Genomic DNA, 22,665 nt, shown 5'->3' with positions numbered 1-22,665 from the left:
CTCCGCCTGGAACAAGGCGAAGACCGGCGCCGGGCTATGGGCTGCACAGGATAATGCATTATCCCGTGCGGTCCGCTTCTTATCCCGTGTGGTTGTCATAAGCGGACCGCACGGGATAATGCATTATCTCGTGCGGCCCACGTAAGCCGACCGCTTGCGTTGGTCGGGGGCTATATAAGCCGCCAGCCCGACCGTTGCCATGAATTTCGGCATTTCATAAGAGGGAGACAGTTCTATGATAGCCCAGTTCTGGCGGACTACGCAAGGGTCCAGGTGGCAAGGGTTAATGGCAATCAGATGTCATTGGTGCTTGACATCCCAACACCAGAGGGGATTGAACTTCTAGGAGATGTGGTGAACCAGTTCATACTCTTGCATGCTCAGACTTGTGCCTATTCATTCATTGCGACATCTATAACCATCTAGGAGAGTTCCACGATCCTCATAGCGAACTTGTTACGGACCCCAAATTCAAGAACCTAAGGGAGTGGGAGAGGAAACATGCTATGGACTAAAAGGATCTGTCGCGGGGGAAACTTGTAATATTACAAATGCTATACATTCTATGTAATTTGATGTTTATAATTGAGCTCGACTAATTTCGTCTAATTTTGCATCTATTATCCCGTGCGGTCAAATTATACCTACCGCACGGGATAATAGGTTGTCCCGGACAGCTAGCATGTGCTAGGGCGATGGCACGAATTATCCCGTGCGGTCGCCCTAGCACATCCTAGCCGTGGGGTATAATCTATTATCCCGTGCAGTCCTCCTTACTGCACCACACGGGATTATCCCGTGCGGTCCTCCTTACTGCACCACACGCGAAAATACTGATTTTCCCAGACGAGACGCTGTAGGTGGGCCGAGCCACCGCACGGGATAATCGATTCAAGCATACGGAAAAATAGGGTCTGTAGTAGTGACAATTCAGTTTATATATATTGCAATATGCATGCTTATTTGCGGACACCATCACTGGAATCTGCACGTCGATACCTTGTAGAGGACTCTGTCTTGAATCTGCTTACTGCTGCCTCGCTTCGTGGATGCCATCGCGAGATCCGGCTGCTGCCTCTGCACTTGTTGATGTTGAGAAAACTAATCCGCGCATACGCGCCGGAATCAAAGCTGACACATCTGTACGCGGGATTTTGCTACAACAAAAATATAATTATAACTGATTTTTTATTAACACTGAATTTGTATGATTATCATATTGTGTTTTTTTTGACGGTTTTGAATTTTAACATTTAAAACCTGCAATTGAAAGATAAAACCTTAAGTCAAAATTTAAAACATTTAAACTCAAATCTTGAAAACTTTTAGGTCAAAGTTTAAAATTTTCATCTCAAATTTTGAAACTTTCTTTTCAAGTTTTGAAATGTTTTAACTCGGATTTTGAAAACTTTCAAGTTAAAATTTGAAACTTTTCACCTCAATTTCGAAACTTAATTTGAAAACTTTTAACTCAAAATTTTAAAACTTTAAATCTGAGTTGGAAGTTTCCAAATATTGACTTGAAAATTTTCAAATATGAGTTAAAAGTTTTTAAATTTGACCTGAATGTTTTCAAATTCGATTTTCGCATGCAGGTGCTTATGTTGTCCGCACCCTAGCTCCCCGATGGTGACGGAGGCGTAGATCCAGCGGTCACGGAGCCACCGCCGGCGGATTGGGTCACCTGGTTGTTGGCGGCGACCCCGGTGAGACAGGGATGGAGCCACTCCCTGCCACCTCATCACCATCATCGTCGGCGCTACTCCAGGCCAGCCACCTTCTCGTCGTTGTTGGAGGCGGCGGTGACGGGCGAGGATAGGGATGCAGCCATTCCCGGCTGCTTCCTCGCCATCGTCAGTGCTGGTGGCGCCGCCTGCCACTCGCTCCTGCGGGATAGGGATGGAGGTCGATTTTTGTAGGCGTGACCAGTCCGTCTGGAACCTACAGGGATACTTGTACAGAAAATTGTTTTGGTAGTAGTGTGCCTAGTCATGAATACCATCCCCTTATACACCACTAGCGTTCCGCTTAGGCCATCTATTACAGTAGCTCACACCATGCATGCTGGAGGAAATGGAGGGGTAGGGTTAGGGTCGGCACCAGCCCGCTCGGTGGAGGAAGTGGAAGTGGAGGGGAGAGGGTGGAGCAGAAATCGACTGCGTCTCGAACGATGTAATCTTGATTTAATCCAACATCTCATCAAATGTAATTATCTGCGTCTGGGGATGGAAGATCGAAATATTTTAGCTGAACTGTTTGCACGCATGATGCTTTAGCACACCTTACTGTAATATGTACGTGTTTTTTTCAGACAATTTCTGTACTACTTAATGTTAATGTTAGTAGTGGTAGTGTTCATTTCCACACCGTCCCTAACACTATAATCTGGGTCCCACGATCTATACTATTACATGCCTTTCAACAAAGTTCTTCCCATTTCATTATTGACTCACTCCAAATTTCAGTATAGACACCGAAAATTACCTCTGTCATTAAAGAAATAATTTATCAAATGGACGATGGGCATGGAAGCAGGCTTGGGTGGTGATGATCACTTGAAGACCAATTCTGCGGTTGATCAGCTGCATGCAAACCAGGAAAGAACGGTGAGGAACTCTGGAAATAAAGAGATGAGATCTTTTGCATGAACTACCACCCTTAACTATTTGCAACTACTCTTCAGTCTTGTGTGACTGGAATATTCGCACACAGCTGCATGTCATTACTACCACAAGAATCTTCTCAGGAAGCAACATATAATTAAATTAAATTAGCTTACGTCCTCTTGATCGAATTGGAATCTGCTAGGCAAATGGCGATATTTCTTTTGCTTCTAAAGATCAATTCTTTTTGGTCATCATTACACCTATAATCAACGGGCCGGCCGGGCTAGCTAGTGAATCTCAGTGATGGTGGTACTGGTATGTATGACCTTTTTATCATTAAGCAGGACGATCTCTCAACCATTCGTGTACAGAGTTTTCTTGCATTTTAATTGGTCTATATACATGCTCTTTTGACCACTTGCATGTTCAGAACGATGATTCTGTTATTGCCTGCGGATGGCAATTTTTTTCCCCTGGAAATATTGGCCACCATTCAAAGATATATACACGACCTATTTTGTCTTGGTTTACAGTACATAGATGGTTACGCTAGAATGTTGTGCACTTTTTGGTTGTTTATTTGCTGTACATCCTGGTACCACAAAGACAGATAATGTACCATGGGACAAAAATATTTGCAGTAAAACGTGCTGTAATAGTATGAATCTTTATATACTAAAAGTCCGGTAAATATCCTATAAAAACTCCTAAATCATTTGTATGATAATATTTCGTGCAACTCACTAATTGTTAGAAAAAATAGATGCATAACAAAGATACAAATTTTTATGTGAAAAACTCTTACAGGAAAAACCATGGACCCTGACAGGCAATGATATTGAGGAGTTGAGTACAAACGTAGGGGATACATTGGGCTATCGCGCCTTTCCTACGCAGCTCACATGGAATATATAAAGGAGAAATCTAGGAATCCTCGTGGGAAAAAAAACATAGGTTCATATTAGGAAACTGATCATAATAGTCAAATTCTATTAGGAAACTAATTCGACCATATTGCATACTGAAATTAGGATAACATATTTAACACTACTCATCAGTGGCAGAACTTGTATTTCTATTAAATTTACTATTGTCAACTTTTTTCTCAAATATAGATATCAACCAAAGATCAACAATTGGAATATACCGTAGAAACTCGTCAAAATAAATTTCTTACATCGCCTTTTTGTTTTAGTTGATGTGGTACTCTCCACGAGGCAAGTGTTTGGCCACGATCAGTTTGCCAGTACTAGCTATGAGCCAAAGTACTTAAAAAAACACCACACAACCGTTTGATATTAAGGGCGCACATATGTATATCTAAGCCTTGAAAAATTACTGAGAAATGAACTTATTCCTGAAGTTATGGCTGTTACAAATAAAAAATTTTGAGTCAGGACCATGCCAATTACGGAGTATACAAGAATGCATTTATTACTCCGAATTATATATGCTACTACATGTGGTCAAATATATATTTGACGTTCTTGAGAACTATATATCTCTCTCATCGTCAAATATAAATGAGAATATAAACTAGCCCTACTTAAAAATAATAATTTTTGCAGGCGGCCAAAATATGTTTTCGCTAGCGGCTGACACAACCGCCAGCGACAAAAGGTTAGTAAAAATGACTGATTTTTTTGGTAGCTGTTGTGGTCTGCTTGCGAAAATCAATTTTCGCAAGTAGACCCTTAAGAGGACCAGCTGTGAAAATCGATTTTTGCAGGCGATACTGGTAAGAGTACCACTAGCAAAACAACTTTTTAGCAAAAAAAATTAATCAATATCCACAAAAGCTGCTGCATTTTCAAACCCACCACATCTTGAGATCCAAATTCAAATCAAACCAAATCCATATTCAGATCCACATCCAGATAGCACTACATTGATTTTTCACTCCATTTCCAATATGCCAACAACAACATATGAAAATGAAATAGCATCGTGTCGACTGTGATCATGCTGGTTGTCATCTTAGTAGCGCCGTCGGTGGTTGTTGTGCTGATTTGTTATAGGTAGAGTGAGAAAGGGAGGACTTAACTCCGCAAGATCCGGAACAGTGTCGAACAAGCTGAGCCGAGCCCCCCTCTCCTTCCTCCACCGCCGCCGAGAGGGAGGAGTGGTCGCTGCCGCCACTCCGTCTGTCGCTGTCATGGATGAGCCCCCCCCCCCCCCCCCCCCCCCCCCCGCCCGCGCCATAGGACCTATCACCTCCGTCAAATCTGCGGCTTGCCATTGCCATCGTCACCGGCCTCGTCCCCTCTTGCCGCACGATCCATGGCATCTAGGCACCATCGCTGTTGGATCCGCGGTTTGCCATCGTCACCGCCCTTGTCCCCTCCTGTCGCTGGCACCATCGTCACAGCCTGCCATCACCGTCGCCGTTGCCACCGCGGTCATCGTCTCCGTCGTGTGGTGTGATGGAGGTGGAGAAGCTGAAGGGAGTGGAGGTAGATGGAGTTGTAAAGTAGAGGAGAGATAGGAGGAGCCGAGAAGCGTTTGTTTTGTTAGTCCGCCAATAAAAATCGGTTTTCGCTAGTGGCTCATGGCCAAGAACCCTCCAATACATTTTTAGAAGCGTTTGTTTTGTTAATCCGCCAGTAAAAATAAAAGGGTGACGTCACAAATTTTTTTTTTATGTAGTGTAGAGGAAATATATTTTTCTCTAAAAATACTGAAATTGTTTGACAATGTAGAAAAAACAATCCTTTTGACAACATAATAAGCTGTCCCAATACTATGTCTGGAGATTATTTTTATGTTATAATATTGGTTGCAAAAAAAAAATTCTGAAGTTAATTTTATGACTTTTCGTAGAAAATGAGACGACTAAATATAGTTAAAGCTATTGAGAGAGTTTTCACTTGTGTCCGATCGATCAAGCCCATTATTCCCCCAATTTATGTCGCATATGAAACACACTAGCTAGCTGAATGAAGCACAAGAGACATGCATTATCAGGGAGTAAACGTATGGCAGAGGTTCAGGTAGCCAAGTTCAGACCTGGTTGAGCCAACCTTTCCAAAAGATAGGCGTTCTAGCCGTTCTTTGCTTCCTATTTTTAACAAAATCACTTTAGTTTTCCTCCAATCATGTTTAGGAGTCAAACACGGTCTCTCCAAACGATGATGATCAGAGGCTAGCTATCACGCAATCATTTATGTCAGAGAGATGTACTTTATTTCAGACAGTACATATGCATGTCATTCCTTCCAGCAGTGCCACTACTTAGACACCGGTAATTCCAAACTAACCAACCTATATGCATCATGCATGCCAATAAAATATAACACAGCATGAAAGCGTGCTCACACCCACCCCTACAAACGCATACACTACTCTAGCCGACATATTTTGAGATTGACGAAATTACCACGGACGTCTCGCTGTTTACAACTACACACGAGTATGTTGTGCCTATCATTAAAAGAACAATTAAATACGAGTACCTGTATCAAATTTAGGATTTAAATATATGTATGTATCATATATATTTCGAAATTAAGTATGCTTATATATATGCAGATTGATTGCGTATATATATTGTGCTATGCTTATAGGTTGATTGGAAAGGCAAGCAGCCGCGCGCACAGAAAAAAGTAGAGAGAAAAAAAAAGCAGATCCACTAGCTTAGCTTCATATACGTGGGAGTAGAACAAGATCAACGCGCTTCGCAGAAGCAGAAATCGACCTGTCTTCCCAACAAACTGTGTATGAAAGCTTAGTCGACAGGGATGTCTACTGCAGGTGAAAACAATCCTTCGACAAAAAATAAGTTACTTTTGGTAAAGACAGTTAAATAATAAGCAGCTATATCACGCGCATGGGAGAATTGCATATTCAATTACAATCATTATTTTTTTTTCAGAACACTGTCGGCGACATTGAGAATTAATCTACCCGTGCAAACAAAGAACAGAGAAACTATAGTATACCTACATGTATCTATCACCCAATAATTGCAAGATCATGTTACAAAACGGTTCTAATTAATATATAGAAACAAGGCAGAGAATTCTACCTTTCTTTTGTCTAAGTACAATTATCTTTTTCTCCGCGATTAATATTTTTCGAGTAGTAAAATTTAAGTCAAAAGCCGTATCAGGATTCAGGAATAATCCTTCACTGGGAGAGATCTCATGTGATTTGCTGTTGCACTCGGCGGCTATCTTTTACCGTTCCCAGCAGGAAGCTGCAGACGTTGGAGAGATCGATCTCTACTGACAATGCACAAAGCAATTACTCACTAAATTGGCTATGGCTAGTGAGAGGTGCGCTGCGCACAAAGCCAATGCAACTTTTTTTGAAAATTAGCCAGGATTATCTCCAACAGTAGCTCATTTTTGTAAAAGCCTAATTATTGTGCGTGTCCAAAAGACTTTCCTCAAAAGCAAATAAAGAAAAAAAATCTTTGCATAATTATTCTATGATTACTTTGATGCGTACGTGAATGGCCATGGGTAGGAGGCAACCAAGTGATTCCCACCTAGCTAGCTTTGCTCCTATATAAAGCACCACAACTCCCTTCATTCCTCTCCAAGAGTTTTCAGCCAACACATTGAACTCTTCTTCAGAGCTCTCCCTTCCCTCCACAAAGGGGGTCTAGGGTTAGAGTGTGTGTGTCTGTGACAAGTTCCAAGCTAGCAACAACAAGCTCAATTCCTTGCTTGTTTGCTTCCATATTACACTACATCTCTTCCCTTCAATTACCCCCCTTTTAGCACACAAAAATGGCTGGCCTGTCCCTGCAGCATCCCTGGGCTTTTGCCTTCGGCCTCCTTGGTATATCATCATCACCTACCACAACTAAGACATTCCCTTCATTGCCAACATTTTACTTCTTTTTATTAGAAACCATTGAGTTTGTACATATAAGCTCAGAGTTATTACTTGCTGGCAGATACGCATAGCTAGCGACGACATTTAGTGAGGATTACACTTTAGTGGTCATCATATATAAAATAATAAAATTGTTGTGTTTCTTTATTTGTTTTTTATTTTCTAGCTAGCTTCTTTCAGTTATTTTCAACAAAAAGAATTTCTTCTAGCACTTTTATTTACAGCAGTTTATTATGTCTATTTGGGCATATTAATTAGCTACTAGCGCATAAGCTAAAAACCCTACTAGCCTTCCGAAGGCAATATGGATGGTACTCTTGTAGTAATAAGCCAAAAGCTAGATTTGATTTTTTTTATTTCTTTTGGCTTTTGTCTATTAGAATTATACGCGCGGCGCCACCCTTAAAATTGCAGGCTTAAAATCCACAAGCATATAAACTACAAGGGCCTAAGCATACTTAATGAGATGCACATAGCCATATAATTTTTCTGCTTCTTGTTAAACTATATATATACAGCAAGTCCTCATCATTTGTATGTATATCCTACTTGTGGAGCAAACATTCGATCCTTTGGTGCAACCTCTATATATTTATGTTGCCATGGAGAGAGAGTGGAATTAATAGGTCAAGCTATATAGTACTCTAATTAATGACATCATAGTGCACCATGTAACACAATAATTTAAAGAACAAGTTAAAAGCCAAGGCACAATCTTTGTTGCAAAGGAAGGCAAGGGCTAGACATAAAGTTTGTAAACGTGTCTATCTATCACAACTTATCACGTCTGGTCGCTACCTTAGCTGCCTCCATGGGGCTCTTTACTCGCATTACTTTGCCTTTTTTCCTTTACAAAATCCTGATCTTGTTTCTGTTCCTTTGGCTTTGCAGGCAACCTCATATCCTTCACGACCTATCTGGCACCAATGTAAGTAACTGAATTTCTACATGATATATACATATATAGCTTTTGTGTAATTTTAATTCCCAATCCGCACCGCGTTCCGTATCCGATAATATATGTGCATAATATTTTATGCAGCCCGACGTTCTACCGGATCTACAAGAGCAAGTCGACGGAGGGGTTCCAGTCGGTGCCGTACGTGGTGGCGCTCTTCAGCGCCATGCTGTGGATCTTCTACGCGCTGATCAAGTCCAACGAGGCCCTCCTCATCACCATCAACGCCGCCGGTTGCGTCATCGAGACCATCTACATCGTCATGTACCTCGCCTACGCCCCCAAGAAGGCCAAGGTTCGATCCATGTCATCCAAACCCTAGCACTACCACAGAAACCCTATTTCGATGCCGGTGGGGACTTGGGAACCACCCTTTGATTCTCGAGTCGCAACCGGCACCGATGAGAGGCCCCTTACAGGTGTCATCGGTTGTGAACAAGAACCGGCACCTATATAAGATTGTTCCATATTTACCGTTTTGTAGTAGTAAAATATAATAATTGACAAGTATATATGGTTCGACGTCGTTTTTGCAGGTGTTCACGACGAAGATCCTGCTGCTGCTGAACGTGGGGGTGTTCGGGGTGATCCTGCTGCTGACGCTGCTGCTCTCCCATGGCGAGCAGCGCGTCGTCTCCCTCGGCTGGGTCTGCGTCGCCTTCTCCGTCAGCGTCTTTGTCGCGCCGCTCAGCATCATCGTATGTGCATATATACGATCAGTCGTCGTCAATCTCTAGCTAGCTCATCTTTACTTCGTGTCTTGGTTTGATCGATCGATCTCGTTGCTAACTGAACTGCTTCCATGGACGATGGATGCGATATTGCAGAAGCGAGTGATCCAGTCGAGGAGCGTGGAGTACATGCCCTTCTCCCTCTCCCTCACGCTCACCCTCAGCGCCGTCGTCTGGTTCCTCTACGGCCTTCTCATCAAGGACAAATACGTCGCGGTAATTATTCAATCAATTACCTAATTATTTCTTCAAATCACAAACTGCTCAATTCAAATTTATGTGTGTGACCACATGAATTGTAATTAAGCTAAAATTGTGTGAATTTTTGCAGCTTCCCAACATCCTGGGCTTCACATTCGGTGTGGTCCAGATGGGGCTCTACGTGTTCTACATGAACGCGACGCCGGTGGCCGGCGAGGGGAAAGAAGGGAAGGGGAAGCTGGCGGCGGCGGAGGAGCTCCCCGTCGTCGTCAACGTCGGCAAGCTCGCCGCCGCCACGCCCGACAGGAGCACCGGCGCCGTGCACGTGCACCCAGTCCCGAGGAGCTGCGCGGCGGAGGCGGCGGCGGCCGAGCCGGAGGTGCTCGTCGACATTCCGCCGCCGCCGCCGCCGCGCGCCGTCGAGGTGGCCGCCGTGTAGGGTCCCCGGCCGGTCAACGCGTGCTTGCATGGGCCATGCACGTGTGCAGTACCACGTGCCACGTACACTTTAATATGAACTCCAGGGCAAACTTGGAGGAGACAAGCTACCACCAATTAATTAACTTAATTATTATTACTCATCTTTCCCAAAATATAATTACTTTTAGCCTCTAAAATTTATCTCAAAATATAGCAACTTCTTCACCTATATTCTCTTATAAAACAATCGTAACCTTCCATTAATTAAATTTCTTACATATATATTTCTCCTCTTATCAATCAATCCCAACTGCCTTTTTTTTTCATTTTATTCCTGTAACTTTCGTAATATATCCGTATATCCTATCTAAAACTTATTATATTTTGGGATGGTGATGGTATTATATATCTTTCTTGCATGCCATGCAACTAGAGACGGGGGAAGCTATGTGTAATGTATGTGCATGTGTTTCTCTGGTGTTGGTTTCCGCTTCTGTTGTATTCATTTGTATCGGTCAATGGGTATCTATTATTCCTAATTAGTTCCTTGTACTTGTAATGTATGTCAAAATTAATAAAAATGTAATCGATAAATATCTCTTCTATCAATTGTGAAATACTCATGCACACATGATCTCTTATTAATGAGCTGTGTTAATCAGGTGGGTCATGTGCGTGTTGCTTTGTCTTCAGATTAATTAATTATGTGTTGGTGCAACGAAGTAAAAATAAATATTTTATTTTGTAATACTATGTAAAAATATATATAACTAAAATAATAATTAAACAGGCCTCAGAACCTACGAATTATTAAAACCGTCACTTTTGAATCCTTATATAGTTATATGTGCAGGATTTCTACTACCTCCGTTCCAAAATAAGTGTAGTTTTAACACTGTTCATGTACAATGTTTGACCGTTCTTCTTATTTGAGAAATAATTATAATTAGTATTTTTATTGTTATTAGATGATAATACATGAATAGTACTTTGTGTGTGACTAGTATTTTTTATTTTTTTCATAAAATTTACAAATAAGACGGACGGTCAAAACGCTGGACACGGATATCTATTGCTGCACTTATTTTGGGACGAAGTTAGCATGTAGTATGTATTCAAACACTGATGCTTTCCAGGTTCATTAATTAAGAAAATGACGTAGTTTATGATTGGTCTAAACGGTTGGCACGTAGCAACGGAATGAACCTTTTTGTTCATGTACGTACCTCCACACATAGTGCTTTTTTTCATAAAAAGCTGCCACGTGGTGTATATTATAGGCTAATTATTGTTCTCCATCCATTCACGTCTCACGAAAAGAAAAGGCCGGTACACTCTCTGGAATAATTGCGAGCTTTTTCCTGATTTCGTACTTCCATGACTGTAATAGTTTGAAAGTATTTTTCGTTATATAAATTTACTAGTGTGATATTTTGATATTATATCTTTTTACAATTGTGCCCTGAATTAAGTTAATAAAATTTAACCGCACGGATATATGTGGACATGATCGATAAAAAAAGAGATAGTGGTATATATATATATATATATATATATATATATATATATATATGTACATTTAATTAATGATATGTAATTGTGCATATATTTGTGTAGGAGTCGAAGCAACATTATTACAAAAATTGATACAAGGACAACTAGCTGAGCTGAGTGAACATTTTGCTAACTAGCTGGGCCAGTATTTCACGGGAAAAGAAGAGGAATGGTTGAGCAGGCCGGCCTGTGCGCGGGAGTAAGAAGAATTGGGCCGGACCACGCATAAGAAAAGGAAAAGGAATAAGTTCATCTGAGGTCCCTTAACTTGTTGACGAATCCGATTTTCATCGTTCAACCATCAAAACCGGTGCAAAATAAGTCCCAAGTCAGTTTAGACAGCGGTTTTTGCTGATGTGGCCCATACATGGCTAATTTGACTCGGTCTTCATCACACGTGACATTGACGTGGCGCTTACGTGGCAATTTAATTTGGAAAGTAATAAAAACTATCGGGTCCACATGTCAGTTACACAAAATAAATTAATTTAAAAATGGTGGAGCCCACGTGGGCCCCACATGTTATTGTCACCCTCCCTTCTTCTTCCTCCTCTCTCCCCATCTCCCTCTCTTCATCTCTCTCCCTCTCCTCTTTCCAGATGCCATGGGAAGATGGCGGCGTGCAGCGCCCGGCGGTAAAGGAGGGAGCGGCGCGCGGCGACTAGCGAGGTGGGTGAGGAGGGAGGACGTAGGGAGGTCGGCGATGCCTAAGCGCCATGGGTGGGGGCTCAACGGCAATGGGCGGAGGGAGAGGTGCGCAGCAGCGGCGGCTAGCGAGGAGATGGGAGAAGGATGATGTGGTGACCGACAAGGATAGTGGCGGCGAAGAGATGCTCACGAGCCCCTTCCAGAGTTGAGGAGGACGCCGCCACCATCGCTGCAGTGTTCTATCCCGATCTCGCGCGGATTTAGAACCCCGTCGCCGCTGCCCTCCTCCAATGCTCTCGTTGTCCGTCTCCGCCCTCTTGCCGGCGAGGGGCTGGGGAGACCGGGAGAGTCGTCGGAGTGCGGCCGGCGGTGGATTCCCCATCCCTCTCTCTTGCCCACACACGACTGTGGCTGCTTTCGGCGACTGGCGAGGAAGGGGTTGCCACTTTGAGGAGGAGGCACGACGAGCGGAGATGGAGGATATGGGGGAAGCCGGCGAGCGCGCAGAGAGGGAGGAGCCGGGCGCCGCCCTTCTCCCTCTCCATGTCTGTCTCTGCCCCCCTCGCCAGCCACCGCCCTTCTCTCTCTCCGTGTCCGTCTCCGCCCCCCTCACCAAGCGCCGCCTTTCTCCTCACCACGTGCCCTCATCAGTCGGCGAGGGAGCTCAAGGAGAAATGGAGGATTTTCGGGACGGAGGAAGAGAGGAGAAGGAGGCGTCGACATGCCGTCCTCCTTGGATAGAGAGAAGGGTGGGACCTACATGTGGGCCCCATATTTTCCAAATTTTTAATTTTTGGTTCTAGTGCCACATCACTGTCACGTAGGACGAGGACCAAGTCAAACCGGCCACGTAGGATGAGGACCAAGTCAAACCAGCCACGTAGGACGAGGACCAAGTCAAACCGGCCACGTATGCACCACGTCAGCCAAAACCACCATCAAAACCGCCGAGGAATCTAGTTTGCACCGGCTTTAATGGTTGAGGGATCCATTATAACTGGTCTTATGGTTGAAGGATGAAAATTGGATTCGTTGACAAGCTAAGGGACCTCAAGTGAACTTATTCCAAAGGAAAATGAAAAGGGAAAATAGCAGGCCGGGCCAAGGCGTGAATGAGAGAGAGAGAAATTGTTTGAACGGATTTTGAGTACTTATGCTGAGGTTTAAATACCAATTTGATGTTTTTGAAAACGTGAAAACTAGGAGTTCAATGAAGGATTTCCGGACGTATTTGCAATTAGAAAATTTTTAAGGAAAAATTCTTTGAAGGAAAAAGAGAGGAATTAAATATTTGGTTCAAGACTTGTTATTAGTACAGATCCTCTCATCTGTGATGCCCCTCACATGCCAGGGTTTTGTGGGCCGTCACAACGAAGTCATCTTAAACGGGCCGAAAAAAGAGACCGACAAAGATATACTCGCACATACATGCTAGATGTGCATAAAAATCGAGCCTGTCACGGATCATGGGATATTGTGAAATATATTTGTTTCTGTCATTTTACAGTGAGCATGACTAGCAAAGGTCTGAGGCTAGCAAAAAAACAGAATTAATTTTTCTTTGGGGAAATACTCATCGATGATGGGCTTTAACTTAAACCCAATAGGGATGACCTCCTCTGTGATGGGCATAAGTTAAAACCCGATTGAGTTGAGGCATCTGTGACGGCCTTTAGTTTAAGCCCAATTGGGATTGTAGTCATCCGTGATGGGCATTAATTGTGGTCCATTGAGATTAGGTCATCGGTGACGGGTTTTGTTTGACTGGTCGTCTAGGTGAAACCTATCGGTGACGGACTTTAGTTTAGGCCCGACAAAGATAACTTTATCTGTGACAGCCTTATCCTCGATAGAGTCTCACATCAGTGACCTTTACGTCGTGACGGGCGTCATACCCGACACAGATGAGGGTTGCCACCCGATTGAGATGTGGGTGACTGTTGTAGTGTAAATTAAAATTTCAATTTTGAGGAGTTGAGAGGCGGGGAGATATTGACGAAGGGTTTTGATTGGGAGGTGGAGTCCTATACTTTTGGTGAATTTGGGAGTTTCACTCCGATAGTGTTTAATTTTCCATCGTGGTATTTAACTTTTTACTGGACATTCCTTTTTGCACAGCTGTAGAGACGACACTATTAATACCAAAATTTTCAATATGTTATCCATAAATGCTACCTAGCACATACATACCATGACGACAACTTGCGCACATGGCTACACACCGCGCATCACCATGCTCGCACCTGTGGAATGAGATCCTCTGATGGTGACAAAACCGTCAGAGGCGCACAGTACTTCAACTTTGTGATATTTTTAACCGTCCGATTGGTAGCGAACGAACGAGATTGATTGCTACAGCTACTATAGTAGTAATATATAAATAGAAATTTTGAACAGTATTTTCTACTGTTTTCGAACAGTATTTTGCAGTTTTGGGAGTTGGACTTCCAAACTTTTCTGGAAATTTGGAATTGTTTTTGTTGCGATTTTGGGTTAATAAAATTGACTTTTTTTTTCTTGGGTACAACACTCTATGTGACGTTAGAAAGTCCAAAATTTATCAAAGTACTATCTCCAAAATAAGTTTATTTTTTATCCATCTCATACATACCAATAAAAAAAAACTAGAATACCTCTATATATATCAAATCCCAATGCAACTATTCTTTGCATTATCTACTCTTAGTACAATTAGTCTTTACTATTACGAACTCCGATGCAATGATTACTCTAGAGATAAATTTATTTTGAGACAAATGGAAGAAGCTAAAAATAAATTTAGAACTGGACGGAGAAATTATCCTCTTATATCTATCTATCTATTATATACTAAAAATCCATTAATCTTCCTACAAACGCTCCTAAGCCGCCACTTGGCGCTCTAATAAATTAGAGAAATCAAAGAAATTCTGAGAAAAAAGAAAAGCATCTATCCATTGATTTTTACTTAAAATAGTGGGTCCACTAGTAGATACCGTCAGATTAACTATATTGATCTTAAAACGTACAATTCCACACCATCCGTAGGTACGTACGTACGTACGGTTCCATCTCCTTCCCTCCTTTTTCTTTTCATATATATATAATCGAGATAACAGTTAAAATAGTTAAATTTTATATAATCATAACTTATATGATTATATTATGATATATTTCTTTCCAAAATAAAGTTTACACCACTATATTTTTACCCATTAAATAAAGGTATACGTGAAACCTTTATGTGGAGCATTATTTTCAAATCATACACTATTTAAATAAAGTTTATAAAGTTTATACCGTTACATTCTGTACGCATTAAACTAACAAAGAAATATATTAACTAATTTATACTTAAACGTGCTATTTTAGACTTTTTAATAAAGGCCGGATTAATTTTACGAGTCTTTACAATTATTTGTACCATAAATTATATATCTATTTTTATTTTTCAAATAAATATATAATTTTAACATCTATATTGGATTTATTGCATTCTAGACCTACATCCATCTTGAGTGCTCCACTAAATAAAAGAAAATATTAAAATTTGTCATTGAAAATCAAAATATGCTAGCTTATTTTTTAATGAAACTAACCCATTAAAAGTACATTGTTAGACATCTAATGACTTTCTACCAACTTAATTAATTTCTTCATAAAAAAACTTTATTAATTTCTCACAACATACACGTGGGGGCTATTTACATATACGAATTGATCTTGATGCTTTTGTAAATAAATGATATTTTAAATTTAAAAGATAAATAAACGATCTTAAAATGATCATAGCATCTAAATCATACATATGATTGCTCCTAGCACTCCTATAAACACTTCTAAGTCGCTATGTGGCATTCTATTAATTAAAAAACACTCATATAATCGACCATCGGTTTCCACTTAAACCGATGGACCCAATTTTTATAACATCATATCTATCTTTTGGGAAAAAAACAAAGTCTATCAGAATCTCTGTCTGGCTCACTGCATAACATGCATGTGTGCGCTCCTATACCTTTTAACAAGTGTTTATTTATGGTACATGAAATTCCAAAAATATTACAGTGCAATGATATTTCGACGTTATTGTATTCCTGCTAGGTTGCGTGGAGCCTCTCATTCACTCTACATGAAATGTTCATAGGTAGATCGCCTCTCAAAATATATCAATCATATTAGATTATATAAACCCGTGCATTTTTCGTGTAGCTTAATATCCCACCCAATTCATCCTTTAACATATTATGATAATATATTATACAATTAAAAAAAATAAAAACACCTTAATTTTTATTTTACACTTACTTTTACTTTCGTTGACATGTTTTCTAAAGAAAATAAATCTACCTTTTTTTTAAAATGATGAAGAATATTATAAATAATTACTTATAGATACTACTTATATTTGATATAATATAAATCTAATAGGTTAAAATATTATTAAAGAATAAATTAATGCTGACAAAAATAATTTATGGAGAAATCGTGGCAGATGTTCTCCTGTTAATACGTCGCTTTTATAAATACCTCAAACTTGGCGTACGACTCATGCACGCGGGGGCTACCTTCCTAGTTATACTAATAGTTTTACACATCTAATAAAATCATTGCGTACGCCCTCCCTCCACCCACCGTACTCCACCATCTCCATTGGTGGTTTGGCGCCTTATGCTCGGGTCACGTGAATAGTGGAATGTACCATCATATCAATTAATCGTCTCATTGGACTATATCATCTCTACTTCGTTTATCAACCAATCAACAAAAACCATAGCGTTGTCATCTCCGGAGCAAAGGGGAATTAGAGAATTAAGCAAGCATTCTGTAGAAGAGAGTTTGACGAGAAAAAAAAAGTTTTAGTAATTAACTCCGCAGCAGCGCGGTGCATTTGGCCATCCTTTAATTTCAGACTCTTATCTACTCGACTTGTCGAACCATCGATATGTTGGAGCAATCTCTGATAACTGACCAATATTTTTAGAGTCATATGCTCTTGCTAATAGAATGCTCTAAAGCTATCTATCTAAAATTTTTCACCCCAAACGACAAAAAAATACACCTGCAGAGAACAAGAAACCCTTTTTAGGTCTGAGTGAGGATAAGAAACTTGTAGGAGAAAGTACAAATTTTGCACATCTCGGGTCTCCACCTAGCAGTAGCTCCATTAGATGTTTCGATATATGTGCACACATATGAAAGATCATTTACAATGGTGTATCTACTACAAACAATTTAGACCGTTATTTTTTTAATATATATGGTACTAGCTCATACTCCATCCGTCCCATTTTAATCGCAGCCATGAGTTTCCGTGTCCAATTTTAATCGTCCGTCTTATTTAAAATTTTATTAAAAAATTTAAAAACATAAGTCATGTATAATGTATTATTCATATTTTATCATCTAATAACAATAAAAATACAAATAAAAAATATTTCAAATAAGACGGACGATTAGAATTAGACTAGAAAACTCATGGTTGCACTTAAAATGAGACGGAGGAGTAACTATTTAATACCACCACTTACGGGTAATAGCTATAACTTTTTCTACTCGTGGTATAACATAGAAATCAACAGTTAACATCATTGCAAATTTTCCTATAGGGAGCACCAAATTTTGTGTAATTTGTTAGTGGACTTCGTAAAAAGTATCACAGCCACTGTTGAGAAAAAAAACATGAATTATAGAGCCACAAGCCACAAACCTGATGCTAGAGTGAAGATAAAATACAAGGGACTAGGTTGATGGGAGATTGAGAGTTACTTACTTTCTAAATTTTCACTCCAACGGCACGTTAGAAGCTTTAGGGGCATTCTCGTTTTATTAAGAAGTTTTTCTTTCAATTTAGCTGAAAGTGTCCTAAACCAAATTACTATTTTTTTTTGTTTTTTAGGTGTTCTTTAGCTGTGTCGAAACTAGATTTCGGCAATAATAAAAGGGGGTGGCTATCAAGCTGGAAAAGTGTATGGGTTTGGAGACAAAAGATTTATACAGGTTCAGGCCTTCTTATAAAAGAAGTAATACCCTACTCCTGTCCGGGGATGAATCCGCCGAGTGTATTATTGATTGTGTGATTCGGGAAAAAATCAGCATATGCCCCTAGAGGCGCCCGGACCCCCCTTATATATGGGAAGGAGTCCGGATTACAAAAGATAATCTATATTCCTAACGGAATATGAAGATACAGGTAAAATACAGTCGTAACCGACTAAATCTCAGGGTGTTTCCTTGATACACAAGTTAAGAAACAAACCCGAGATACAGATAAGATATTCTATCTACATTAAGTATCCGGTACCCAATCCAAATACCGTCGCCGTGTAGATATGGGATACCCATAATCTCCACAGTAGCCCCCGAGTCCTTTGCAGTCGACCATCATAGCCTTCTCAAAGATAGTAATCCGAGTGCTTCAAGCTTTTCATGCCAAGGCCTGCTGAGTAGCGAAGACGAAGACTGTAAAGGGCGAAAAGATAAAGAATATGGTGCATCGAATAGATGCACCTAATTAGGTGTAGCCTCCAACTATGTGATTAGTTAACAAACTAAACATATAGTTGAAAGACAAAATAATAACACAATTGTGCATTATATGACAAAAGCATACGCGGCGCCTAAATAGGCATGCTAGCCGACTGCTTTTTAGCCACAATAAAAGAAATCCGAGTGGTTTACACTCTAAAAGGTTCACGAATGAACACACTCGACAGGCATCCGAATATAAAAACTCTAAAGATTACCCATCAAGTATTATAAAGATTATGGTAATAAATAAGTCGAATAGCCTAGGCCATGACTATTTACCATGAAAACAGGCATATAACACGCCAAGGAAATGACTATAATAAAAACAAGTCATCCCTAGTTAACCCAAACAGCTTTTGTAGCCTAAAAAAGCTTGCAAAAACAGCATAACGCCTTTCTGTCGGGCACCTTTTTAATTTGCATTGCAATAATTCCAAAGAATTATATGACCGCATAAAAAGGATTTCATCAGCATTGGGCAACACTGTTGTGCGCATAATATTGCCAAAGCAAAATATGCCTAAGTCCCTAAGGAACACAATGGGCCACGCTGTTAAAAGTATTGGGCTGAAGTACTGTTCAGGCCTAGGCCCATTAGCACCTCCGATACCCTTAACTGAAAAATCCGATATCCAAGCGACGCTTCGTCTTCCCCGCCGGAACTCTCGCCATTTTCCCCACTCCCTGCTACAGTGCAAAGCTGCGCCGGCGAACTAGGGTTCACAACTCCGACCAAATCCACCTCCGAAAAGTGCATCAAAATCCTTCCCGTGATCCACCGCCTCAATCCCTCACCTCTCCCAAGCCATCCCTCGAATCAAATCAGCACATTTGAATGAAACCGATGGCGGAAGAGAGAGAAAGCTTCGAAGGCCAATGGGCGTCATCCGACGTAACGGAGGAGAATCTTAAGGAGATGGTGGCGCACGGCGTTCTCCCTGCCAAGGAGATCATCGGGTGGCGACCAGCGCACGGTGAGACTTTCCCGTCTCCGGATACTCATGAGATTGTGGTCTTCTCGCATTTCTTCTACGGCGGCTTTGCTCTTCCGACCTCAAAATTTTTCCGCGGGATCTTGAATTTCTATGGAATCAGCTTGCATCACCTAAACCCGAATTCCATAGTGCATATCGCCAATTTCGTCCATGCTTGTGAAGCCTTTTTGGGGATCAAACCTCACTTTGCCCTATTCCGCCGGATCTTCTTCCTCAAGCCCCAACCAAACAAGAACAAACCGTGTGTAGTCGGGGGGGCAGGATTCCAACTAAGGGGAACTCTGAGCCAAAAATATTTCTCGATGCCCTTCAAGACTTCGAACAAAGGATGGCATGCAAACTGGTTCTACGTTCAGAATCCCGAGCCTGCTCTTCCCGGGTACTCTTGTCTTCCTCCAGTGTACCAAGATACTTGGAACTCTCTTCCAATCGGAGATGAAGCAGTACAAGCCTTGGAGTTGTTGGATCGTATGTTAAATCTTAAAGAACAAGGCTTACAGGGAGAGCAGATCACTCGGCACTTCATCAAATGCCGACTGGCGCCAATCAAGGAAAGATCCCGCACAGCATTCGAGTTCGACGGCAAACATGATCCCAATCGTGAAGAACCAGACTCCCTGGATTTCAAAATCATGAAAGAGAGGATGTATAAAATCTTCTCAAATGCAATTGTAGTCAGCTACTCTCACCAACTGCCAGTTGTGCCATATAATGCATTCAATCCGCCTCCACAGGTATGCATAGGAAACCCTCAAACCGTGATCAGAACATAATTTTATCTTCACGCTGAGTTGACTAACTATGGAAGCATCTTGTTCAGGAATATGCATTGATGAAGTCAGATCCACCAGTCACTCAGCGCCGGTCTCCTCGCCAACACACCGCTCAGGGAGGTGGAGGGCCAACGATCAGACCAGATCCGCAACCTCAGACCTCCAAATTGACTGGTCAAACAGGTCCTCGCAAGAGGAAGCTGGTACTTGATGATGATGAAGGCGACGATGATAAATCTGGGGATAAGGGCTCGCCTAATAATCCCCCAAAGCGTACCATGCCCAGGAAAAAACTGGCTGGCCGTGCAATGCCAAAGATCAGAACATCTTCCAGGTATTAGATCTCTCGGTATGATTTCCGCTTCGGCATGTTTTCCGATGAAAATAATGCTAAATACTGAAAGAACACTCTGCAGGAAACCATCTGATATAGATCCATCTGGAAAAGACCCCGATCCTGCCATGACAGAGCAAAATATATCCCAGGACCCCGAGCCGACTGCTGAAAACCAGCCGACTGCTGAAAGCCAGCCGACTGGCGCCCATGCTTCGGGCGATAGGGCCAATCCGAGTGACCTGCCGCCGACTGGAAACCAGTCGGCAACAACTGAAACGGCAACAACTCAAGAGCCCCCGACTGGAAACCAGTCGGACGCAGGCCCTGATCAAGAGATCCCCGAAGTAGAAGCGCAGACGACGACTTCGCAAGGACCAGAGGCTGGTAACGACTCGATAGCTGGGTCTTCAGGTAAAGAACAAAGATCACCTCACGCTCAGCTAGGTACATCTTCAGGTTAGTTGTCTTCTCAAACAATGGCGATTTAAATAACCTCAATGTATCCATCTAATGTCTTGGAAACACATCAGGACCATCAGGTGATGACGGAGAAGAAATCCCTCGCATAAAGGCGACCGACGACTCTCGTCCTCCTATCTTGATCAAATGGTGGGACGAGAACTCACAAGCCGCCGGCATAGTCATAAACCGTCAAAAAGAAGATGAAGAAGTGTGCCAGCTGAAGAAAGCGCTCGGAGAAGCCACTCGTATTGTAAATGTAAGTCTTCCGAGTGACGGCCTTCGGTAACTTTGTTTTCTTTTTAGCAGAACTGAACCATGATCCATCGTGCAGAGAATCCATCTTCGCAATGAGGCCAAGACTACAACTTTGGAAAAGCTGGTTCCTCATTTGGGAACTCTAGAAGCAGTTAGGGACCAGCTGCATGAGGCCAAGGAATGCGCCAAAAAGACAGAGAAAGAGTTAAGGGACCGAATCGCCCAGCTCCAGGATGCAAACTTCGAACTAAGTGGTTCATCAAAAGGTAATCATCCAGATCTGTTCCATTGATTTATGCTGTCATAATTGCATCCTCAACCATCTGGATTTCAAACAGCGCAAGCCGCCAGGATGGAACAGATGGCGAAGCAAATTGAAGCCCTGGAGAGAGACAAGACAGAACTGGCTGCGCAAAGGGACTCAGCCTTGAAGGAAGTCGAAGGTAACGCCAGCTAACAATCTGAGCTTCTCTCCTTATAATGCAACAGATGCTCATCATAAATGTGTTTTGCAGATCGCAAGATCAAATCTCAAGCTCAGTTTGACGTCCTGGTTGGTAAGATCAAGAGGCTTGAAGGAGCAAGGGATAACGTCGCCAATGCCGCTGCACCAATTATCCAAGCCATGTTCCTCAATAATGGTGGTCCGAGTGCACTCGACGCAACCGAAATATTTGACAAGCTGAGTGTTGCTCCGGAAGTATATTTCAAGAATATCAAGAAAGCTGGAAGTATGGGAGCTAGCATGGCCTTGGCGATGACAAAATCCTTGTACCCGAGAATTGAAGTCGACACCATTGATGGATTTGCAGACGGGACAAGTGAAGAAGCTGCCCTTGATCTTATCAGCAGTGCGCAAAATGCGGCTGACAAAATTGCGAGTGATGTTGTAGAGCAATTTCGCAACAACGACCTCCAGCCGAGTAATGAAGACTCTGATGATGAAAGGACTGATTCTGACTGAGTTTGAATGTAATACATGGAGGCTCAATTTGTACAATACTGGTGTATTTATGCTGTGCTTGATGATTCTTGCGAAGTTTTTGATTTCTTAAAAGTTTTTGCTAAGCTTTGTTGAGCCTAAAACCCAAAGAAGCTATTAAAAACTTTCAGTCCTCGCAAACTAAGTAGAAAAACCAAACAAGGCAATGATAAACCAAGTAAGCAAACTGAATTGATAAAAAATCACACTCCATTATTATGATAATAGCCCCCGACTGACAACTTCAAGGAGAAAACTTGATGTTTGACAGTCAAAATAGGGAAATACAATGATAAAGTTAAGCGTAGAAACGACGAAGATGTTCAATGTTCCAAGAGTTGTCGACGAGAGTACCGTCTTCGCGCTTGAGTCGATAAGAACCTGGCCGGGT

General features: G+C 41.7%; 2 protein-coding genes across 2 annotated transcripts; both read left to right on the top strand.

Moving 5' to 3' along the window:
- Positions 1-7,147: 7,147 nt before the first annotated feature.
- On the top strand, positions 7,148-10,387 carry LOC4352201 (bidirectional sugar transporter SWEET13-like). Its single transcript, NM_001423503.1, has 6 exons — positions 7,148-7,391; positions 8,340-8,376; positions 8,491-8,701; positions 8,943-9,104; positions 9,234-9,353; positions 9,469-10,387. The coding sequence occupies exons 1-6, from the start codon at positions 7,340-7,342 to the stop codon at positions 9,775-9,777; spliced, it is 891 nt and encodes a 296-aa protein (NP_001410432.1). The 5' UTR covers positions 7,148-7,339; the 3' UTR covers positions 9,778-10,387.
- An 8,927-nt stretch (positions 10,388-19,314) lies between these two features.
- On the top strand, positions 19,315-22,256 carry LOC136354575 (uncharacterized). Its single transcript, XM_066306074.1, has 8 exons — positions 19,315-19,444; positions 20,422-20,572; positions 20,655-20,986; positions 21,106-21,282; positions 21,439-21,558; positions 21,631-21,735; positions 21,808-21,942; positions 22,105-22,256. The coding sequence occupies exons 1-8, from the start codon at positions 19,315-19,317 to the stop codon at positions 22,254-22,256; spliced, it is 1,302 nt and encodes a 433-aa protein (XP_066162171.1).
- Positions 22,257-22,665: the final 409 nt, after the last annotated feature.

The sequence above is a fragment of the Oryza sativa genome, chromosome 12 (genome assembly GCF_034140825.1).
Source record: "Oryza sativa Japonica Group chromosome 12, ASM3414082v1".
In the NCBI taxonomy this organism is placed as follows: domain Eukaryota; kingdom Viridiplantae; phylum Streptophyta; class Magnoliopsida; order Poales; family Poaceae; genus Oryza; species Oryza sativa.
Note: the sequence above shows the minus strand (reverse complement) of the source record. Positions and strands in the feature narration are given on the sequence as shown.